At 42.0% G+C, this 15,931-nt stretch overlaps 1 protein-coding gene and 1 long non-coding RNA gene across 5 annotated transcripts in view; one reads left to right on the top strand and one right to left on the bottom strand.

Moving 5' to 3' along the window:
- The window catches only part of srgap3 (SLIT-ROBO Rho GTPase activating protein 3), a 75,076-nt gene extending 69,233 nt beyond the window's left edge, over nt 1-5,843 (bottom strand). For 2 of the 4 annotated variants that reach the window (XM_047347511.1, XM_047347513.1), the window contains exon 1: nt 5,462-5,842. In XM_047347511.1, coding sequence (XP_047203467.1) covers nt 5,462-5,525 — 64 coding nt within the window. In that variant the 5' untranslated portion in view covers nt 5,526-5,842. Of the gene's footprint in view, nt 1-5,461 lie in introns of all 4 variants that reach the window. The other 2 variants (XR_007035396.1, XM_047347512.1) reach the window with 2 other exon arrangements.
- A 629-nt stretch (nt 5,844-6,472) lies between these two features.
- LOC124856731 lies at nt 6,473-7,207 on the top strand. The gene is made up of 3 exons (XR_007035397.1): nt 6,473-6,614; nt 6,695-7,032; nt 7,122-7,207. It is a non-coding gene; the product is annotated as an uncharacterized LOC124856731 (long non-coding RNA).
- Nucleotides 7,208-15,931: the final 8,724 nt, after the last annotated feature.

Genomic DNA, 15,931 nt, shown 5'->3' with positions numbered 1-15,931 from the left:
TTTATTTTCAACAAAAGATTAAATAAGTACACTTAATAAATGTTTCTTTGTGATTAACAACAGGAATCCAACAGATGCAATCTTCAGCTTTGTCATGTTTTAATAACTCACTGCAGTTTCACACAGACCAAAACAGCCCGGAGAGAAAGTGAATCTACTGAACCGTACAATAAACAAGCTGTCCCACTCAAGATTAATGCCCCAACAGCAAATTAATTAAATTTCCTTTTCCAATGTTCACTTAGTCTGCAGCAGGTTTGCCCAACAAGCAGGAAGCTGGAGGATCCACAGTAAATGACTCAGCGTGACCAACTCCTCAGCTCTCTGTTTCTGCACAGCAACCCTCAGGCTGCCTGGCAAGGTCTCAACAACTAACTAACTAACTAACTAACTAAAAAAACTAGGTTTCAACTATCAATCGACCAAAATATGATGTGCCTTGCAAAGGTATTAATACCCCTTAAACATTTTCATGTTTTCTCATGACCACAAATGTGAATGTATTTATTTGGGTTTTATGAGACAGAACAACACAAAGTACCATATAAATGTAAAATGGAAAGAAAATAATGTTTTTCAACTTTTCTACTAATTTAAAGCTCAAACAAACGGTGTGTTTTTTACTGCACACCTTACTCTGACACCCCTAAATAAAATCCAGTGCAAACATCCGTCTTCCGACGTTGCCTAATTAATAAACAGAGTCCACCGTTGTGTGAAATTTTATCTCAGTACAAAATGAAGCTGTTCTATGAAAACCTTAGAGGTTTGTTAAAGAAAATTAGGGAACAAACAGCATTAGAAAGTTCAAGGGACACAGCGGACAGGTCTGGGAGAAGGTTGTAAATAAATTTAAAGCAGGGTTAGAGTAGAATCCAATATTCCAATCTTCGCAAAGAGCAATGTTCCATCCATCATGTTATATTCAAAACTGTATGGCACAACTGCCGAGGTGTTAGAATTATGCTTCCTGCTCACTTGAAGTGTGCATGTTTGACTTAGGTTGGCTTTACTTTGTCCATCTGGAGGCATTAATTTAGCAACTCAAAGCTGTTCTTTAGAAGAACAAATAGCCCAGATACTCATATCATAATATTTCATATTTTAAAACTGTAAACGAATATTTTGTCTTGTAATACGCACAAATTCTATTGGATTTTGTCATAGACCAACACAAAGTAATGCACAAATTATGAAGTTGAAAGAAAACAGTATATGGTTTAAAAAAATGTTTTAAATGAAAACCTTAAAAGTATGCCCCCTTTGTTTTAATTACCCTAAATAAAATCCTGTGCAACAGAATACCTTCAGAAGTCATCTTATTAGTATTGATTGAAAATTTTGGCCTACATGCAAAAAGTTATTGGTGGAGAAAAACTAAAACTACACATTCCCTTAAACATATCATCCTCTTGGTCAATATGATGGTGGCTCCATCATGCTGTGGGCACAGGGAAGCGGGTCAGAGTTAATGGGAAGATGGACTGAGCTAAAAACTGTTAGAGGCTGGCAGGAGTTGGAGGTTCATCTTCCAGCAGGACAACTAGGCCTACCCTAAACTTACAACCAAACTTCCAAGGAATTGTTTAAATCAAAGCATCTTCATGTGTTCGAATGGCCTACTCAGAGTGCAAACCTAAATCAAATTGGGAGTCTGTGGCAAGATTCTCAAAAATCATGTTCACATAGACTCTAAATTGCTTCTGACTTAGCTTGACCTATCCTTGAAAGACAAATTAGCAACAATTCCCACTTCAATATGTGTAAAAGTGTTAGAGAACTTTGACATATTTTTAAAAAACAAATTAACATTTTCCTTCCACTTTAACATTAGACACTATTTTGTGTTGGTCTAGTACAATAAATTTAGGAAGAATATATTGAAGTTGGTGTTTGTAACATGACAAAATGTGAAAAAAGAGATATGAACAAGTTTGCAGGGCACTGTTAATAATTTAAACACAAAGTAAGTGTGATATGTGCCTATGCAGTGAAAATCAACTATCTAAAAAACAAAAAAGATCACATCCACCCTTTGCATGTAAAATACTGTAAAAAAGAGGCTATTATGGGAGAACACTCTTCCAGATGAAAACAGTAGGGGCGAAGCTTTACTGAACTCCATCCAGTGAATGGAATCGGTGATTAATTGCTGTGTGGGGTTCAGGAAACTCAGCTAGCAGATCCCGCAGTTAATTAAGTCAATTTAGAGTGCAGCAAAAGAAAAAGAAAAAAAGATCTGAACACTATAGCAGTTAAATAAAAACGTCTACTGCTGAAATGTTGTTTGACTGTTCAGGATTAAAGCTTTGTGATATATCACCACCAAGCTCCACTTCTTATCAGGTTTTAAAAAACATTTTAAAGCACATATGTGTATATAATAATGAGGGAGCATAGCTTTACAGCCACAGATTTTATCATAAATGTCAAGCAGCTGCTGTTAGCTGAGCCCACTTCACAAGCTGCCTGTAAAACTTGGCAAAAGGGAGGAGACAGAGCTGCAGTCCAGCAACCACATGGTGGTTAGCTACAAAACAGACTCCAAGCTCCTCAGCCAGTCTCTCTTGCTCATCATTCAGGCCTAGAGTCCTCCTCTATTGACATGCAAATGAAAGATCAGCCAGCTGAACAGCTTGCACAAAGTGAACACCCTCACCCACAGTCCTTAACAGGTCTCAGCTTTGGCAGCCAGTCTCAGGGGTCATCAGGAATTTATCAATGGCAAGGGGTTAAAATTTTAGCACAGCGGTTTGTATCTCTATAAGGGAGGGTTTATATTTCATGTCATCTGCAGCTAGTGTACTCAAAGAAGCCGATTATTTATTACTAACAAATGCACCAACAGTTTTTTATCCTTTGTGGTATCGCTGAAACCAGCTATTTTTCTGTCACTTGTCTATTAAAGCTCATACATAATAAAGCAACCTCGCCGTCTTGTTATGGCCTAATCAGTGACACTTGGATGATATGGCCCCATCTGCCATGTTGACTGCGCATTAACCATAAAGTAATAACTCACAACGAGACAGGTGCAATTTCCAATCTGAATATAATTATGGCTCACTCACTGCCTGCTCTGGCTCGTAATGTTGTCTTTGTGTTTGTGAGGTGGTGGCTGTTAGGAGCAAGAGCCCTCTCTGTGCCCGCCGGGGCCATAGGCAACACACCAGCTGTGAATGAGAAACAAGCAGCAGTCTGCGTGAATTAACGTCCACAGTTTGAAGGGGTAATGCCTAACAAAAAAAGAGATCTGTAACACGGGAGCTGTTTAGCCACTATACTGCTGGATCTGAGCTGAATAAATGATGCCTGAGTCACCAGAAATGGCCCGGAGAAAGGTAGAAAGCAAGCAGGATTGGATGAGCCGTGACATGTTTACACAAATCTTCTTCAAGAGCCTATATTTTCAACACAAAAGGCTCAGTTTTTCAACTCCTCTAATAGTTCTAGTGGAAGGTGAATGGGCAGAGCTTTTAACCCTTAAAGATTGAGGGTTATTTTAAGAAGATGAGGTGACAGAAGAGAAAGAATAAATTTACAATAAATGTTGTAGTAGTAGCAAGTGCTAATTAGGAAGAATATTATACATTTTGTAGTTTTATAACAGTGCTACCTAAATTACTAGGTTTCTGTCTATGTTTTTTGCGACCTTATCTTTCAAACTTTCAAATTTGTCTCTTTTGTAAGTAAGAAAGACAAATTGTGATTGTCTTCTCTTAGCCTAGTACTTTCAAAGTTTCAAAGATGGAAGTTTTTAAAACTGTTGTATACCTTGATACCGGTAAGTGGACCCTTCCTCTTTTAATATATTTAGTATCAATGTCAATTATAAATTTTTTAATATTGAACCCTTGCAAAATGTATCACAATGTCTATCTTGTTTTGTTTGATGGGATTTCAAGTTCTTCCTTATGAGCAAAATTGAAATAGTGCAGTAAAACATTCCAGAGTCTAGTTTAATGTATCCCAATGTATTGCTCCAGTAAAAAATGCTACATTAGGGTAGTGGTTTGTTTTGTTGTGTCTCAAAAAACTGGTTGAAGGATGGAGCTTAATAATGTGTTCCACTATTACTGGAAAGTCTTAATGTCTGAGTTTGAAGTAGGAAAAATTAACAGAAGGGTCCCTAGAAGTCAGAGGTGGCCACCTTGGATTTATTTGCACTTTCAACGAACCAGGAGCATCAAGGTCTGCAGGTCGGGGCTCGAACCTGGGACAGCCATGTCGAGGACTGAGGCCTCCATACAGGGTTCACGTACTCTATCCCTGCGCCACAGCCAATCCATTAATAGATTATTTTTTTAATGAATATTTATTCCTGCTGCTACTAAAGTGAAATATTTGTTAGCCAGGTAAACAGCAGTGCGCAGGAACAAGTGTTGGAGGATTTAAAATCATAGGAATGGTATGACGGAAAATTTCAGCCATTTTGAAGCTGTAACATTTTAAGCCTTTATACACTGGTAACTAGTGACACTTAGTAGTGAGTTTGCAGTTGGCTGCTTAACAGAGATGCTGTCTATATTTATTTTGAGTTATTAAGGTAACTGTGTTATAAAATAGTTAGGTTAATCAAGGTGTGCAGTGTCATTCCTTTATTTCTGACACCACGAGTGTCCATGGCTTTTCAACCGGAAATATTTCCGAAGAGTTGGATTTGTCTTTCTGGTAACTGAAGGAAAAGTATAGTTGCCCTATTTCGGTCAGCTGACAGGCAATGTGCAGTAACAAACAGGGCAGGGGCAGTGCTCCATATAGCTATAGTAAATACCAGTCGCTTCAGCCTTTTATTTGGCATCTCATTAAAAGGGCTCTTAATAGTGGGAACAGTTTGATGGAAAGTCTTATTAGTTTTGAAACAAATTTTTTTTTTAAATCTTGATCCTGGTGAGAACTGATGATGTATCAGCTTCTTGAAGGAGCATAATGTGTCTGACTGGAGGTAGAGAGGTAACCCTAGCAAATGGGATACAAGCCCTTAAACTATCTAGCAATCTATTTAAACTGCAATAATTAGCATTTTATGCCGCTGTGTGCATTCAATTTGTTTCCCCTAAATATACATCACCATATCCAACCAGAACACCAGGCCACATCAAGACTTACAGTATAAATGAATGCACCCCAGACCACCATCCTGCAGTGATTTCCACACACAGGGATCATTTCATCCAGCAAGCGTGCAAAGCCACCTTCTTCCCTCAACCAGACAAATTCACATCCACACAGAAACCCAACCGGCTGATGGTGAATTAGTGACTGGAGACCGAGTCACGGAAACATCGCTGAAGGCGAGTTTTTGCAGTCTAAGACACACGCATGTCAGCGCATTCATTGGCTGTCACGGATTACCTTTCACCTGACCGAGGAGGTCAGTCAGCGCTTTACGGAACAAACGTGGTGTTCAGCCCATTATGAAAAACATCAAAGACTTATTAACACCGGATTGCTTACGAACCTTTCACTTGGGTCTCATACTCCGCTATGATCTCCTTATCCTTCTTAATTTTCGTGGATGACATGGCTCCTCCGGCTTCAGGGTGAGACCCTCGATGATTGAGGACTCGCTTCGGTGTCGATCCCCCCGACTTGCAGAGCTGCAGCGCGTTTCCTCCGTTTTTCTTCTTTCTCTTTTCCCCCCTTCTTGTGGCCTCTTAAAAGGCAAGAAGGGCTTCTCGCTATTGTACTCCTGCAGCCCAGAAATCAGAGTACACACAGCACTTGAGCATCGACCCAAAGTGTTATATTTTCTGCTTTCTCCTCCTGCTACGAGTTCACTTAAAGGCTTCAGCGGGAAAAACAAAAGAGCTTCGGACTACAGCAAGAACGTGATGATGATGATGAGCGGAGCTGGAGGAGCTCAGGCAGGATTCAACAGACATGCGTACGAGCAGCGAGGCACCCCCCAACACACACACACACACACACACACACACACACACACACACACACACACAGAGACGAGGCTGACAAACGGCGCTGCAGGGAAACAGGAATTTAAAAAGATCATCACGTGAGCCTCCTTATAATCAGCCCTAGTCCTTCCTCTCCATCCCACGTCCCCTCCTGCACCCACGCACGCATTTGCATCACTTCAGAGGATATAATATTATGACTTACCACCAATTTCCTGAAGCCTACCCTGGTATGGAGTCACCATTTTACCAACTGCGGGTCTATGCATCAGGCTATTAGTGTAATTAAGTATAACAATAACATTAATTATCCGAGGTGGTTCAGTTAAAGCTTTCTCTGTACACTTCGCTGTCATGGAAACGTGACATTTCCTATCCCCAGCATTGCAAACCACAATCTTAAAACGTTTTTCTTTCTTTTTTATGGGTAGGTTGATATGTGGTAGGTCAAAACAACGTGGAGTAAAATCGCTGACAAGTGTGGCGTGTATATGAATACGACCCCCCTTTTGTCAGAATCCACGGTGGCTGTGTGCAGGTTATGTGTGTGCTGTGCTGTTTTTCCTGCTTCTCCATTTAGGGTGTGACGGGCAGGTGCTTCTCCACAGGTGTTCCTCATCTGTCAGCAATCCGCTGGGCTTCTTTAGGGAGTGGAGAGCCAGAGGAAGGTGTCAGCTCCTTGTTGTTCACTCAGTGGTAAACGGCTCAACCCCTGCTTCTATGTAGTTTTGCTATCCTTGAAAATTAGTCTTTCATTTGTCTTCCTTGATCTACAGATCCAGCCTTGTCAAGTGTTTCATTGCACCAGCAGGATGGAGTCGTTTCTGAAGGAGTGTGAAAGCTCAAAGTCACGACACCTTCGACTTATGATCCCTGCTCTATTCTCCAACTCCAAGCCCAGCCTCTCAAAGAACTCACCAAGCCTAACTCAGAGGAGCATTCACCTGCCTGTCCACCCATCAACGTCCCCCTCAAGTCACAGCGGAGCTTCGCCGCAGAAAAAGGGACAACACCAACTGGAGATTACTGGATCAAGCCCGTTCACAGCCTGCCAACCACAGACACTGTGGAGAAGGACTTATTCCCCCTTCGTCTAGCTCAAACCTCCAACTCAGTAAGTCTGCCAAGAAATACCTATACTGCAAGATCCAATATTCCAGTTTTGAATCCATCTAAATTTGTCTCCTTCTCCCACACGCCTAGATTAATCCCAGTCTGATCAACCTACCCAGTCCTGGTTCCTGTTCATCCACTCCCCTGGCTTTAATAATAAACCCTTTCAAAACATACTCTCTGCTTCTCATGATTGTGTGTTATTAGAGTCTTAAACCCACCACTATGACACCTTTATTTGCTACTCTGGAGGACTGCATTCTAGAACTGCGCCACTCGAGGTGGCAGCAGGTTGGAGTAGCTCTGTTACTCTTCATTCTGGTTAATTCTTTTAGGTGTACAAGAAGAAGCTGGAGACCAAGCTCCGGTAAAACAATAAGAGATGAGTGGTTAGGGATGAAAAAGATCACAGGCTTCAAGCAGAACAAAGATTGGACCAATGGCTGTCTTGACAGAGCCAATGAACTGAACACATTCTTCAGTAGGTTCAGTTCAGAAACAAGCTCAGCATCCTCCTCTCCTGCTCACAGCCAAACAGACATCCCACCCTCCTTTGACCCACAGCTTTTCTGTCACACCTTAAATGTTTTATCTTCCACATCAGCCATGGACCCTTCTGCTTCTACATGTTTGCCTTCAACCAAATCAGAAGATGCTGACGCTCCCTTTGCCTTCCCCTTCCACCTGTGTGTAGCAGGTGAAGAGACAACTGAAAAGGCTGAACCGGAATAAGGCTGCAGATCCAGATCGCGTCAGCCCTAGAGTCCTGAAGGCCTGTGCAGAGCAGTTCTGTGGGATTGTGCCGCACCTCTTCAATCTTAGCCTGGCCCAGAAGAAGGTTCCAGTGTTGTGAAAGACCTCCTGTCTTGTTACAGTACCAAAGAAAACTCACCCATCAGCCTTCAATAACTATAGACCTGTTGACCTGACATGAAGGTCCTAAAGAGACTCCTGTTGGCTGACCTGAATAAGCAAACACAACACTATCAGGACCGTCTTCAATGCTTATTGCTGTGGAGTTGAAGATACCATTATACACCTGCTTCAACAAACCCACTGTCATCTTGACAAAGCCATGCACTGTGAGGATCATGTTCTTTGATTTAAAGAACAGATAGATGAAACAAGACTTTTACTGTTGTAAACTAGAAAGGGAAAATCTCAAAATATAAGAATACATAGATTAAATCAAGTGTGTATGCAAAATAAATTCTTCACTAGTGTTTTCAGTTTCACCCTACTGGAGTGCAAAAATTATATCTGTTAACATTATGTTTGAGATGACAGATTATTTTGCATTCAACATAAAATATAGTGAGAGGATCTGAATTCACATCATGAAATAAAAGACCTCTGCACGCAATTGTGACAGAGACAGGTCTCCCCCACCCCCACCAGCAGAAAGTGTCATCTGGATGATGCTTCACAGTTTTGGGGAGGTTGAGGGTATGTGTCGGGGTGGGCGTTGACACTGTGTTTGTTATCTGTCACCTTAGCTATTCTCAGCTCAAAAAAGAGCAGGCTGTTAACTCACATCCTGTGTCTGCAGAAAATGGCAAACTGATACATGTGAGATAGTTACATACCATTTTTATCTGCATGTCAAGATGTAAAGTAAAAGAGAAAGAAATCAAATTCACTTGTTCAGTACATTACAGGTCCTTCTCAAAATATTAGCATATTGTGATAAAGTTCATTATTTTCCATAATGTCATGATGAAAATTTAACATTCATATATTTTAGATTCATTGCACACTAAATGAAATATTTCAGGTCTTTTATTGTCTTAATACGGTTGATTTTGGCATACAGCTCATGACATCCCAAAATTCCTATCTCACAAAAGTAGCATATTTCATCCGACCAATAAAAGAAAAGTGTTTTTAATACAAAAAACATCAACCTTCAAATAATCATGTACAGTTATGCACTCAATACTTGGTCGGGAATCCTTTTGCGGAAATGACTGCTTCAATGCGGCGTGGCATGGAGGCAATCAGCCTGTGGCACTGCTGAGGTCTTATGGAGGCCCAGGATGCTTCAATAGCGGCCTTTAGCTCATCCAGAGTGTTGGGTCTTGAGTCTCTCAACGTTCTCTTCACAATATCCCACAGATTCTCTATGGGGTTCAGGTCAGGAGAGTTGGCAGGCCAATTGAGCACAGTGATACCATGGTCAGTAAACCATTTACCAGTGGTTTTGGCACTGTGAGCAGGTGCCAGGTCATGCTGAAAAATGAAATCTTCATCTCCATAAAGCTTTTCAGCAGATGGAAGCATGAAGTGCTCCAAAATCTCCTGATAGCTAGCTGCATTGACCCTGCCCTTGATAAAACACAGTGGACCAACACCAGCAGCTGACACGGCACCCCAGACCATCATTGACTGTGGGTACTTGACACTGAACTTCTGGCATTTTGGCATTTCCTTCTCCCCAGTCTTCCTCCAGACTCTGGCACCTTGATTTCCGAATGACATGCAGAATTTGCTTTCATCCGAAAAAAGTACTTTGGACCACTGAGCAACAGTCCAGTGCTGCTTCTCTGTAGCCCAGGTCAGGCGCTTCTGCCACTGTTTCTGGTTCAAACGTGGCTTGACCTGGGGAATGCGGCACCTGTAGCCCATTTCCTGCACACGCCTGTGCACGGTGGCTCTGGATGTTTCTACTCCAGACTCAGTCCACTGCTTCCGCAGGTCCCCCAAGGTCTGGAATCGGCCCTTCTCCACAATCTTCCTCAGGGTCCGGTCACCTCTTCTCATTGTGCAGCGTTTTCTGCCACACTTTTTCCTTCCCACAGACTTCCCACTGAGGTGCCTTGATACAGCACTCTGGGAACAGCCTATTCGTTCAGAAATTTCTTTCTGTGTCTTACCCTCTTGCTTGAGGGTGTCAATAGTGACCTTCTGGACAGCAGTCAGGTCGGCAGTCTTACCCATGATTGGGGTTTTGAGTGATGAACCAGGCTGGGAGTTTTAAAGGCCTCAGGAATCTTTTGCAGGTGTTTAGAGTTAACTCGTTGATTCAGATGATTAGGTTCATAGCTCGTTTAGAGACCCTTTTAATGATATGCTAATTTTGTGAGATAGGAATTTTGGGTTTTCATGAGCTGTATGCCAAAATCATCCGTATTAAGACAATAAAAGACCTGAAATATTTCAGTTAGTGTGCAATGAATCTAAAATATATGAATGTTAAATTTTCATCATGACATTATGGAAAATAATGAACTTTATCACAATATGCTAATATTTTGAGAAGGACCTGTATACCATTGTTACTGCAGCAGCCAACAGTTATTTGAAAGAATACAAAATATGGAGGTTTTTCTTCCCACATTTGAAGTGCAGTTCATTAAATAACAGAAGAACAACAGACTTCTGGTTACATGTTCATTCAGGCTTATACAGTTTCTTCCTCCTTTCAGGTTACCAGCATAGATTTGAAAAAGTTTGCATGCTTTTTCCAGGATTTATTGACTCAAAAGATATTTCCTGGCTATGAAACACAGTTTGCATTCATTTCTTCTCAGGAGAAAAAACCTCTAATGAATTTTAAATGGTCTCTGGTAGTGTGAATTGTCTGCTTTATCCAGGATAGTGGATTAGAGACAGACAAAGTGTTTGATTTTGCTAGTCTGCATAAATCACACCGCAGCTTGTGCAATCTTTGTGTATCTTAGTGGTTCCAGCTGTGAGGCCTAAGTTGTTTGTCAGACTTTGTGTATCGGTGACACGACTGGCCCGGGAAGAGGGAGAGGACACGTCATTTGTGACAGGGGGCCAAAGTGACTGGATTCTGCTTTTCTTTGTGTTTACCACTCTGACATCCTTGTTCCACATGGTTTAGATCTGAGTAGCTGAAAATAACCCTACACAAAAATTAAAAAGATGAGTTTTGCATTACAGTTTCTGTTCTTTCATGTTTGACTCTTTTTAAGATAGTAACTGAAATTTTCATCAACGCATAGTTCGAAAAAGGAATTTAAATTGGAGATACCATGGTTACATTGTACATCACATCCTGTTTGACAGTTCCGATTGTTAATGTAATACTGCATGACTAAGGCTTCGAGTGAAGGTGCTCCTCCAAAGGTGTTGAGGCAACTATTATAAGTCGTCACCCTGTAATTGCGCCTGTTTTCATTTAAAACATCTACCAGGGGGATTTTCACACAGCCGACATGTTATGTTGAAATGCTTCCATGTGAAGAAAGCAGGAGAGATTTTCAAACAGGCTGGTTTGAAGTGTAGCTGTGCAACATGATTATTGGAGGGTAAAAACAAATACAGTCCTGCAACACAGAAAATGTACTCGTGCTTGTCGTCTTTCCCTTCATCCACAACCGGGTCGCAGGGGCAGCAGACTCAGTAGAGAAACCCAGACTTCCCTCTTCCCAGACACCTCCTCCAGCTCCTCCAGGGGGAGCCCAAGGCATTGCCAGGCCAGCCGGGAGACTTTCCAGCGTGTCCTGGGCCGTCCTCTGGGCCTCCTCCCGGTGGGACGTGTCTGGAACACCTCCCGAGGGAGGCGTCCAGGAGGCATCCGATACAGATGCCCGAGCCACCTAAACTGGCTCCTCTCGATGTGGAGGAGCAGCGGCTCTACTCCGAGCCCCTCCCGGATGGCCGAACTCCTCACACTTTCCTTAAGGGAGTGCTTGGCCACCCTGCGGAGAAACCTCATTTCAGCTGCTTGTATCCAGGATCTCGTTCTTTAGGTCATGACACAAAGTTCATAGGGTAGGAACGTAGACCGACCAGTAAATTGAGAGCTTTGCTTTTCAGCTCAGCTCCCTCTTCATCACAATGGACCAACACAGCGTCCTCATTACTGTGGCAGCCGCACCGTTCCGTCTGTCGATCTCCCGCTCCATTCTCCCCTCATTCGTGAGCAAGACCCCAAGATACTTGAACTCCGCTACTTGAGGCAGAAACTCCCCTCCAACCTGAAGGGGACAAGCCACCTTTTTCCGGTCGAGAACCATGACCTCGGATTCGGAGGAGCTGATCCTCATCCCAGCCACTTCACACTTGACTGGGAACCGCCTCAGCGCATGCTGTAGGTCTTGGCTAGAGGGGACCAGCAGGACCATGTCATCTGCAAAAGGAAGAGACGAAATTCACTGGTCTCCAAACCAGACCTCCTCCAGCCTAGGCACAGCCAAGGCCGGATGAGGTCCAGAATGTTACCTAGAGAATGGTTCTAGGAGACATTGCACGTCAGAGCCACTTTAAGTATCCGGAAATCGGGTCACCGAGGTCTCCACCTTTGATCACTGCCCAATCCTCTTTGCACTGCTCCCTCATGGTTCCTCCTGGAGGTGGTGCACCCACTAGGGGATGCCCTTGCGTCTCTCATTCGGTATTGGCCCGGCCAGGTACCGCACCACCAGGTGCTCGCCAACAAGTCCCGATCCTAGGGCTGTCTCCGAGGTGGGACCCTAGGTCCGCCATACCAGGCGATGTCATGTGCCTTGTTCTAGTGATCCTCATGAAGAAGCCTTTCCTTTTGCTTCAAGACAGACAAAGTATGTGCTACTATATCACTGTTGTAAACTTTGTTACTTTGCCTTTTATTCATCAGTACAGTACAGTAGACAAGATACTGACACAAGCTCAGTTTGGTGCATTTAGGAGTCAGTTACGTCACTGCTTATTTTTGTTCACATTTATGCAGACCTAAGACTGTCAGAATAAAGAATGAACAAAGAAGGAATAAATTCAGAAATTTTTCAAAATAAATAGGTTTAAAACTTAGTTACACTCCCAATATTTTCAACAAATTTAATTTTAAAATAGTGTTAAAATCTATAACAGAGGCACAGCGCTGATGGTGTAGGGGTTAAGTGCACGACCATATGCAGAGGCTACTCGAAGTGGATGTCCCGGGTTCGAGTCCCGGACCCGGTGAAATTTGCCGAATGTCTCCCCCTCTCTCTACCCCCATTCTTGTCTGCCTACTGTCAATAAATAAATAAAGGCCACTAGTGCAGAAACAATATCTTTAAAAAAAAATCTTTAACTGATATAGGTTATGTTGGCATTATAATTTAAAAGTCTAATGATTTACCAAAATCAGTGCACATTTACTAGAGCTTTCCTTAAATTGTTATTTATGAGCTATTTAATTATTTGGACTTCTTTCTTCATTTATTTTTATCCTTGCATTTATTTCTGTAATGTTTTGCGTTGATTATTTATTTTCCCCAACCATTTAAAGTTTTTTACTCTTTCACATCCTGTTGCCTCTAAACTTCCGTGTGTGTTATTAGGATTATGTGACAGATCAACAAAAATGTTGAGTGGAAGGAAAATTACACGTGATTTTTAAAGTGCTTTACAAATAAAAATCTAAAAAGATTGTCATGAATTTTCATCAACTCCCCTTTAATCTGATACACCTAAGCAAAATACATTGCCACAAACTTCCTTCAGAAGTAATTTCATTAGTAAGCAGAGTTCTCCTGTGTGCCATTCAATCTCATTGTGAATGCAGCTGTTTTGTGAGGGCCTCAGAAGTTTGCTTGAGAACATTAGTGAACAAACAGCATCAGCAAGACCAAGGACACCCGACAGATGTGGAGGATGCTACAGCAGAGTTAGGTGATAAAACAATGTAGAACATTTTTTAACAAATCACGGAATACAGCAAACCAACAAAATCATGGATTTCTACCTAAACTAACTCTGCACATCACTGTGGAGAAAGATTCTGGTGGTAAATGTTTGGAAGCAAAATTGCAGATTCTTTACAGAAAGATGTTAGTTTTTGTCCACATCTTTATGAATTCACTGTTTCGTTGTCCGATGAGCTAACCCCTCCCTCCTACTTCCTCTATTCTAAAAAGGGATTGCTCAATCCAGCTCTCCATCCAACGGGTCCGGACTTCCCTAAACCTGAAAGATCTTTACTAAGAAGGTTTACTGAAAGTTCTGTTTAAGCTGGTGTCGGGAAATGACTCGCCTAGCCTCTGGCAGCCTTCATCCAAAAGTCTCGCCCTTCTTCAACTGGGGGTCCGGGTGACCGAGTAGCCTATCGCGGTCATCCACACCTTGACGGTCGCTTTTGTTCACGGCTGCTCATTCCCTAATTTACAACTGGCACTTGGTATATGGGCTAGATTAATTTTAGTGGCTCAGCGCGAGCCTCAAGGACGCTGTTTTAACAAACTTGGCTAAGGCAACCTTTAAAAACCTCCTAAAAACAAACAACAAGACTTTTTACCATGAATTTTACCAATGAAAAACCAACTATACAGTTACTCAAATAATTGAATGTCCACGAATTAACTAGAATTTTATATGCTTTCTTTAATTAGTAACGCTTTTGCAGGGGTCAGTAACAGCCTACATTCAGCAATACAAATAATTTCAACAATAAAAATGAATCAATCAACTCAACCTGTCTTTCCCTGAAGCTGAAACTAGTGGGTATGAGGAGGCTTTGAAGACGGAGACTCATCCAGGCATCCGATGGAGAAGAATTTCTTCTGGTAACAACAAGTGATTTCTTGAAGGGAATACGACTTAATCCTCAGTTTTCTTCCTTTAAGTGGCAGGTACTGATGTTCCAAACTTTGATGGTTAAGCAGAATCTTTGTTGTTATTTCTCTCCGAAGGCAGTAGTTTCCAGAGGCGGAAGAGTTGAAGGAAACCCGGAGACCTAAATGAGTTTGATTCAGGACTTCCAGAAGCCTGAAACTTAGAGCAATCAGCTGTTCACCGATCAAGTTCACTTCTATTGTCTGGATAAAAAGGCTTTAGATGAAATCAGATTCTTAATTTTGAGTCACAGTCCTTCAAAGGCAATGGGTTGATCCTCTATTTAATGCAGTTGATCAGCTGGGCTGTGTCTCTGGTCCTCTGATTCATCTGTAGCATCTCTCCGATCTTGTTCGCTGGTCTTCTGTGAGGAAACAACCCCGTTTCTTCTCTCAACCTTGTTTTTATAGTGCCTGGAGCCTGCACTGGGTTAGGCCCTTATTAGGCTATTCAGCCCAGCTCCTTGGTTATTGCTCAATACATTTGTCATGGTTTGTGACTGTTTGTTTCTGCTTCTCAGTTCTGGAAAGTCCCAAAAACACCCATACTGGTCTGTAGTCATCCTCCTTTCAGTTATGGAAGGTCCCAAACATCCCACAGTTCCTTCCCTAATCTGCTCAGTTCTAACCTTTACACAGTTTCACATATTTCATTCTTCAGCTTTCAACATTTACTTTAAAACACAGTTGCAAAACCGTCACACTTTAATACTTTTCCTGCATTTCCATCATACATCTTTTAACTTGTTGATTTAATACATATGAAAGAACATAGAATCATCATACATTATTTCATTGAATATTCTTGTTTATATTTCTGCTAGAGGAAATCAGATAACATGTGACATTGCTCATTACAGGCCTCTCCAGTCTCTCAGCTCCAGAATATGAGATCATGCTTGTTTCACTCCTCACTGCTCCAACTGTGTGTTTTAATAATCATTGCATGGATTACACTTAGGGATATAAGAATACTCATTGTAACTTGTTATGGAGTTAACTGTGAGCAGTTTGCTATATGTTGCATGGATTACATGGAAAGATCTCACCTTATTTTGACACCCCCTTCTTGAGATTGAACTGTATCCATGCCTAAAGCCCAAAAAATCAGAGAAAATCAAGTTCTGGATCATAAACACACAAGGAGAGAACTTCATTCTCCACGTAATCCTGGTATTGTGGTGATTGGGGCACTGGCGTCGGAGACCACACGTTGAGAACCTCAAACTCATCAATGAAGTCGGGATGCATCAGAAGGGTAGATGACAGAGGCTCCCTCCGGAGGACAGGTGGTGAGGGAGAACCATCAACCACGGATCCATCCTGTGTGGTGGTGTCAACTGGGCTATGGATAGGTGA

Source organism: Girardinichthys multiradiatus, chromosome 20, assembly GCF_021462225.1.
Source record: "Girardinichthys multiradiatus isolate DD_20200921_A chromosome 20, DD_fGirMul_XY1, whole genome shotgun sequence".
NCBI classification, from domain to species: domain Eukaryota; kingdom Metazoa; phylum Chordata; class Actinopteri; order Cyprinodontiformes; family Goodeidae; genus Girardinichthys; species Girardinichthys multiradiatus.
The sequence above is the reverse complement of the archived record's forward strand: the minus strand, read 5'-3'. Positions and strand labels throughout refer to the sequence as shown.